Below are 7,519 nucleotides of genomic sequence, written 5' to 3' on the forward strand. Positions count from 1 at the left end.
CTGATCTATAGTATATTATAAAGTCTGGTCTATATCCTAATCTATAATTTTTTTTAAAGTCTGCTATATATTACAATCTTAAGCCTATAGTATGGAATATAGTTTGGTTTATAGTTAAGTCTGAATCTGGATTATAGAAGTCTGGTCTTTGGTTTAATCTATAGTCTTGTCTATAGTTTGGTTTATACTTTAGTTTATAGTCAGATGTATGGTCTAGTCCATAGACTTTAGTCAATTCTAAGGTCTACTATATATTCTGATTTCGGAATGATACTTTGCTGGTGTCCTTAGGAACGTTTAATTTATATTAATAATTTATTGTTATTTGTTTATTTCAATTATAAAATTACAAAATTACTTTATGTTCTTATGGTTTGTTCTTTGTATTGCACATTTTTTATTGTTTGTTTAAACTTTTATGTTAAACTAAAGATTGACATTTCAAAATGAACAGTCTAATGGAATCTGAATTGATTTAGCTTTATACATTTTTCGAATATAACATGGAATTATCTAAAAAAAATTTGAACCTATTTAAAAAAAGCTAATTTCAGTTTGAAATAGAATCCTATTAACAAATTAAAACCAAGTAATTTTTGTTTAATTTTAATTTGCTTAATTTATTGCTTAATTTTTGTTTAATTTTTTTTTTTCGTTTTATTATTTTTTTTTCTTCAATTTTAATTTAAACCAAACTGTAGGCTCCCACCTTACCACCACCATTTGCACCCACAATACCAACAAAAACACCAACTCAAAACAATTTTAATAAGCTAAAGAACACAACTACAATGAATACAACAGCAACAACAACATTAGCCACAACAGTTACTCCATCAACGACATTGACAACTTCGTCAATAGCCTCATCATCTTCATCATCATTGTCAACCACAAATCTATCATTATTTGATAATTTCACTTTGACACCATCCACTCCTGTTAATGCTAATGCATCCCAAACGCAAAACACTACATCCTTATTTGGCTCGAATACCGCTTTAAATAGAGAAGCCCTATCGGAATTGTATAGTAAGACAAATGCAAGCATTTCCACCTTGAACAACGTTGTTGACAGCACCAACATTGCAACGACAACTTCAACAGACATAAATAATCATTTAACACGTTCCACTACACCACTGCAGCTGGCTGCAACAACAACAGCAAAGATGACATCGACAAAAACAACCCCAAGTACATCGAGTGTATTTGATGCGTTTGGTACAATGACAACGACTTCTTCCACGGATACAGCAGCAACAAATAAGTTGGATCATTTTAGTACGATTAAATCAACTTCTTCGATTATTAGTGGTCCCACCGATTTCAAGGATGATCCCTTTAAGGACTATCGTTATGAGGATCCATTTAATATTAAAGATCCTTTCGATGACGATGATGATGAATTTCCCACAGATCCAGAAAAAGTATTTAAAGATGATGTAATTGTTGCATCGGAAGGTAAGTACAGGAAACATATACTCTACCTGAGCTATCTGTCGGGGATGGAAAATTTATTACTGAATTTCTATGGACTTGTTAAGTGACTAGCGAGTCCATAAACTAGTATATCCAAAAAATAGCATATGAACTAGTGTGTAGCTAGTCTCTTTACTCGTATGTTGATTAGTATATCGACATATCTGTTGACGAAATTAATGACTAGTCTTTTGATTAGTCTGTGAACTAATCTGATGACTAGCCTGTACATTAGTCGATAGTCTAGTTCATTGACTAGTCAATAATCTAGTTCATTGACTATTTGATAGACTTGTTAAGTGACTAGTCGATAAGCGAGTCCATAAACTTGTATATCCAAAAAATAGCATATGGACCAGTGTGATAGATAGTCTCTTTACTCGTCTGTTGATTAGTATATTGACTTATCTGTTGACTAGTCTATAGACTAGTCTTTTGATTAGTCTGTGAACTAATCTGATGACTAAACAATAGACTAGTTCATTAACTAATCAATAGACAAGATCATTAACTAATCGATAGACTAGTCAATAAACTAGTCGATAGACTAGTCAATAAACTAGTTCATTGACTATTCGATAGACTAGTTCATTGACAAGTCACTAGCCATAGAGAGATACTAGTCTGTTATCTTATCCATTTACTAGTTGACCACTCTATGGCTAGTGACTTGTCAATGAACTAGTCTATCGAATAGTCAATGAACTAGTTTATTGACTAGTCTATCGACTAGTTTATTGACTAGTCTATCGACTACATATACTAGTCAACAGAATAGTCCACAGACCAGTCAACATTCTAGTTAATAGACTAGCATATAGACTAGTCAACAATATATAGTCAATAGACTAGTTTATAAACAAGTCATTAGACTAATTCATAGACTAGTCCATGTACTACTAAATGACTAGTCAATAACTTGTTCATTGACTATTCGATAGACTAGTTCATTGACGAGTCAATAGCCATAGAGTGGTCAACTAGTAAATTGGCTAGATAACAGACTAGCCTATATACTAGTCAACAGAATAGTCCACAGACCAGTCAACATTCTAGTTAATAGACTAGTATATAGACTAGTTAACAGTATATGGTCAATAGACTAGTTCATAAACTAGTCATTAGACTAATTCATAGACAAGTCCATATACTAGTAAATGTACCCCTCTATAGAGGAGTAAAAACTTCGTTTACACAGAATTGCTTTAGTAACCAATATATATCCCCCATTTTTCCAGATGAAAACCTCAAAATCAATCAAAACAAAAACAACAATGCTTTCAATCTCGATTCATTTCAAGCAAATACAACAAGTTCTTCGAGTGCTTCAAATGCCTTTAGCACCGCTAAATCACATTCTACTGTAAGCAGTGAATTTTTAAATCAATTTGATAGCTTTACGCTACAATCAAATCCCAGTCCAGTGCCTTCACATCACTCATCGACATCATCTGCATTTATGGGTGCAAGCGGTTCGGATATAAAAGACGGTTCGGCAAAATCCAAAAGTAATACACCCATACCTATGAATGCAAATAATGCAAAAGCAACAACAACAACAAGTCTATTTGATAATTTTGCTGATTTTGATACATTCTCAACGAAATCGTCTACCTCGACTATGGAATCTAATAAAAAGACAAATGTTTTAAAAACCGATCCCTTCTTCGATGCATTTAATGATAATTTCGAAACAAATTCTAATAAAAGTTTAGATTCTAATTCAAATCCTTTAAAAACGAATACAAAATCTCTTACATCTTTAGATGCATTTGATGCTTTTGGTAATGTTAGCAATAAAACTACAACAGCATTTGATGCTTTTGGTGATAATTTAAATGCCACTAATAAAACGCAACAGGTATCAACGGCCTTATTTGATGCCTTTAATGACAACAATTTTGAGGATGATTTCTTTAAGACAGCAAATCTAACTAAAGACAACACCAGTAGTTCAACTCTAAAAGAAACCAATTTAAATAATAATAACTCGAAACTAAATAAATCTCCTTTAAACTTTAACGATAATAATGATTTTGCAAAATTCGATGCTTTTGGCACTTTCAACGAGGATAATTTTAATAATTCTGCTACCACAACAACTAATCTTAATAATTCCATAGCAAAACCAAAATACTCTTTAACAAAAACTGATAATTTTATAAAAGTACAAAATAAATTAACAGTCGATAATAAGATAGATAAAACACTAATTGCTAATACGGAAAATGGTGCTAAATTGCCAGAGAAGTTTGAGGCAGACTATTCGAAACCGGAAACCTTTGATGATGATCTACAAGAGGCCATTAAACGCAGCATGGTGGATCAGTAGATTATGCAGATATTTAATTAATATTATATTAACTTTTATATACATATATGTATGCTTACTTAAAACTATAATTTAATCATATTCACTATTTGTCTTTTACTCTTAATATATACATTATTGTGTACTTCCTTTTCTTGTTCCAAAAATAATGCTTTAATTCTTTGTTTATTTTGATATTATTCTAAAATCTCTCTCTCTAAATACCTTTCAAAGTCTAACTTTGTTTGTGTAGATGCGTGTTCTTGTATTATTGTTTCAATTCCAAAATTTATATAGTGTATATGTATTATATATATGTATGTATGTATGTATGTATGTAACATTAAAATTACATTACATTAAATTTATTTATATTTAAATATATTCCATTATATTTTAATAATGATTTAAAAAAAAGAAAAAAAAAAGAATGCTTATAGTATATGAACAAAGTCAAAATCCCAACTTTAAACATGAATTCAATTTAATTTTTTTTATTTTATACAAAAAAAAAATCATGATATCTTTAGTTTTTAAAAACAAGAAAATTTTATTGTTATCGAACTCAATGTATTATTTACGCGATATTATTCATCAATATTAAATTTATTTAAAATTATTATATTTAAACAAAAAAAGAAAAATACTTATTAAAAATGAAATAAACATACTACAAATACCTGTATGTTGTGTTGTCGATAAACATTAACACAAGTATTAAATGTATTTGAAAAAATATAAAGTTTTTCTTTAAATTAAAAGAAGAATATGCTTGTGGAGATGAATATTATTTTGAATATTTAAGAGGAATCTAAATCAACTATAACAAAGTTTTATTGATATAAAACATAAGGAAATGTTTCCGTCTGGAATATGTTACAAGCGAAAGACAAGAATCATATTCGGAAATGGAATGCATTAATGAATGGAAAGTGTTGCAGATGGAAAATAACCTATTCAGAAAGTAACAAAGGTTCTGCGGCCTTAGCTTCCATCTTTCTATTAAAAATATTAAAGTGAGTGTAGCTGAGGAGTACTTATGTTGCAGGACTACAGGTAATTCTGTATAAATTCTAAACATACAATTTTTTTTTTAAATTTTGTTCAGTTCTAGTTGAGTTCTTGTTCTAGTTTAGTTTTAGTTCAGTCCTAGTTCAGTTCTAGTTCAGTTCTAATTCAGTTCTAGTTCAGTTCTAGTTCAGTTCTAGTTCGGTTTTAGTTCAGTTCTAGTTCAGTTCTAGGTCAGTTCTAGTTCAGTTCTAGTTCATTTCTAGTTCAGTTCTAGTTCAGTTCTAGTTCAGTTCTAGTTCAGTTCTAGTTCAGTTCTAGTTCAGTTCTAGTTCTAGTTCAGTTCTAGTTCAGTTCTAGTTCATTTCTAGTTCATTTCTAGTTCATTTCTAATTCAGTTCTAGTTCAGTTCTAGTTCAGTTCTAGTTCAGTTCTAGTTCAGTTCTAGTTCAGTTCTAGTTCAGTTCTAGTTCAGTTCTAGTTCAGTTCTAGTTCAGTTCTAGTTCAGTTCTAGTTTAGTTCTAGTTCAGTTCTAGTTCAGTTCTAGTTCAGTTCTAGTTCAGTACTAGTTCAGATCTAATTCAGTTTTAGTTCAATTCTTATCCAATTATAGTTCAGTTCTAGTTCAGTTTTAGTTCAGCTCTAGTTCAGTTTTAGTTCAGTTCTAGTTTAGTTCTACTTTATTTCTAGTTCAGTTCTAATTCTCTTATAGTCCAGTTCTAGTTCAGTTCTAGATCATAGACCTGTCAGATATAGACCAGACATTAGACTATAGACTAGACTGTAGACCAGACTATTGACCAAAATATAGACCAGTCTATCGCGGTTATTACCAGCCTATAGATCAGAATTTAATCAAAGTTCTAGATTATAAAATAATCATTACTTTTGAAATAAACTATAGTGGGGACAATGGATCAGCTTAATAATTAAAATTCTTTAATTATGAAACTTTTTCAAATACATATTACTTTATATTTTAATTATTTTTGCAAATTTATTTATTATTATTATAATTTTTTTAAGTGTATACTTTGTTTTCTTTACATTAATTAATTATTTTTTATTATTATTAGTATTATTATGACTTTGTATGTATTTTTTGTTTTAATTTAACTATAGCAGTAGTTTTTTTTTTTTTTTTTTGTTTTGTTTCATAAATATAATGATAACGAAATTTTGTGTAATGTTATGTTTAAATATTTTATCATGTATTTGTTAATAAGTTTATATATATTTCTATACTTTTTTTCTTTTAATAAATGACATTTAAATATATGTATGTGCAAGTGTTTAGTGATTGTAGTATGTTAAGAATGTTTGAATGTAAATTTTTATCAAATAACTATTGTTTTGCTGCACCAAATAGAATTGCCTATTGTTTAGTTAGGAAATCAGAAAAGGGAAATATTTCAAGAAGAGAGATACAAAATATTTGAAACCCCAATGCAGAAGTAATAATGCAGCAAAAAAACTTCTCCCTAATGATTTCCTAATTTTGTAACACATTAACTAACTATTAATATTATGGAATATGTATTTCGTTATTTTCTTAATTGGTCAAGAAGAATATTATTATTTTATTTTTATTTTTTAATCAAATAATGTTAAACATTTACAATTAAAAATTAAACTGAAAAAAGGAAAAAAAAAGTTGTTCATTGAAACTAGAAATATTTAGCTAAACATTAATAAGTAATTAACTTTAATTTTATTTTTAAACATTTATTTTCAAAACTTGTAAATAGTTAAGATAGATGATAAGTGGATGATATTTGAAAGAATTTTTATTTTAAAATTTAAATGGAGAAATTAAATTTTTTAAAAACTTCAAAGAAAAACAATTGATTATTGTTTAACTGGCAAAACATAGAGTTTAAAGTTTGTAATTTTTCGATATTTTATCTTAAAACTTTTTCAATTTTTAAGAATTTTCCAATTGTGTTAATTTTTGAAAATAATTTAAATTTCTTTTCATTTATAAAATGATTTTGTTTTCAACAGTTTAACGCCAATACTTTAGTAGTAAATGATTTCTTTGTTTGATTTACTTTAGGAATTTATTAATATTTTAATGTTAGATTTATTATTATTATTTTTTTTTAATTTAACGAACACTTTTACTTTTTTGTATTTATAAGATGTTAAGGTACACGAAGAAATATTATAAGCGAACAAATGTTTAAATACTTTTATTTTTCTTGTTTATATAATATAGTTTTTCTTTAGTTTGTTTGTTATATTATATAGTTTATATATATGTGTTTAGTGTAAGTGTAGCTGTATAGTATGTATATTATTAGTTATTAGCTAAATATTGTTAAGTCACTTTGAAAATTTGTTTAGACATACATACATATAACTTATTGTTAATAGAATATAGAAAAAAAAGAAATGTTTTTAGTTAAAGGAATGTTTGTAAGGAATTTAACAATTATACCTAAATAAACCAGCAGTTTAAAAGTTATTGAAAACTTTATAAGAATTTCTTAAAAATGGGAAGAACAGTGGCTAAGAGCGAGTCTATTCTTTAATATTATTATGACAGTAATAATATTATAGAACAAACTAGACTAGACTATAGACTAGACTATAGACTAGACTATAGACTAGACTATAAACTAGACTATAGACTAGACTATAGACTAGACTATGGACCAGACTATAGACTAGACTATAGACTAGACTATAGACTAGACTATAGACTAGACTATAGAC

At 27.9% G+C, this 7,519-nt stretch overlaps 1 protein-coding gene across 7 annotated transcripts in view; it reads left to right on the forward strand.

Moving 5' to 3' along the window:
• The window catches only part of LOC111681935 (epidermal growth factor receptor substrate 15-like 1), a 13,508-nt gene extending 8,936 nt beyond the window's left edge, over positions 1-4,572 (forward strand). For 6 of the 7 annotated variants that reach the window (XM_023443836.2, XM_046953962.1, XM_046953961.1 and 3 more), the window contains 2 exons: positions 702-1,464; positions 2,721-4,572. In XM_023443836.2, coding sequence (XP_023299604.2) covers positions 702-1,464; positions 2,721-3,814 — 1,857 coding nt within the window. In that variant the 3' untranslated portion in view covers positions 3,815-4,572. The remainder of the gene's footprint in view (positions 1-701; positions 1,465-2,720) is intronic. The other variant, XM_046953965.1, reaches the window with a different exon arrangement.
• The last annotated feature ends 2,947 nt before the right edge of the window (positions 4,573-7,519 follow it).

Source organism: Lucilia cuprina, chromosome 6, assembly GCF_022045245.1.
Source record: "Lucilia cuprina isolate Lc7/37 chromosome 6, ASM2204524v1, whole genome shotgun sequence".
NCBI lineage: Eukaryota > Metazoa > Arthropoda > Insecta > Diptera > Calliphoridae > Lucilia > Lucilia cuprina.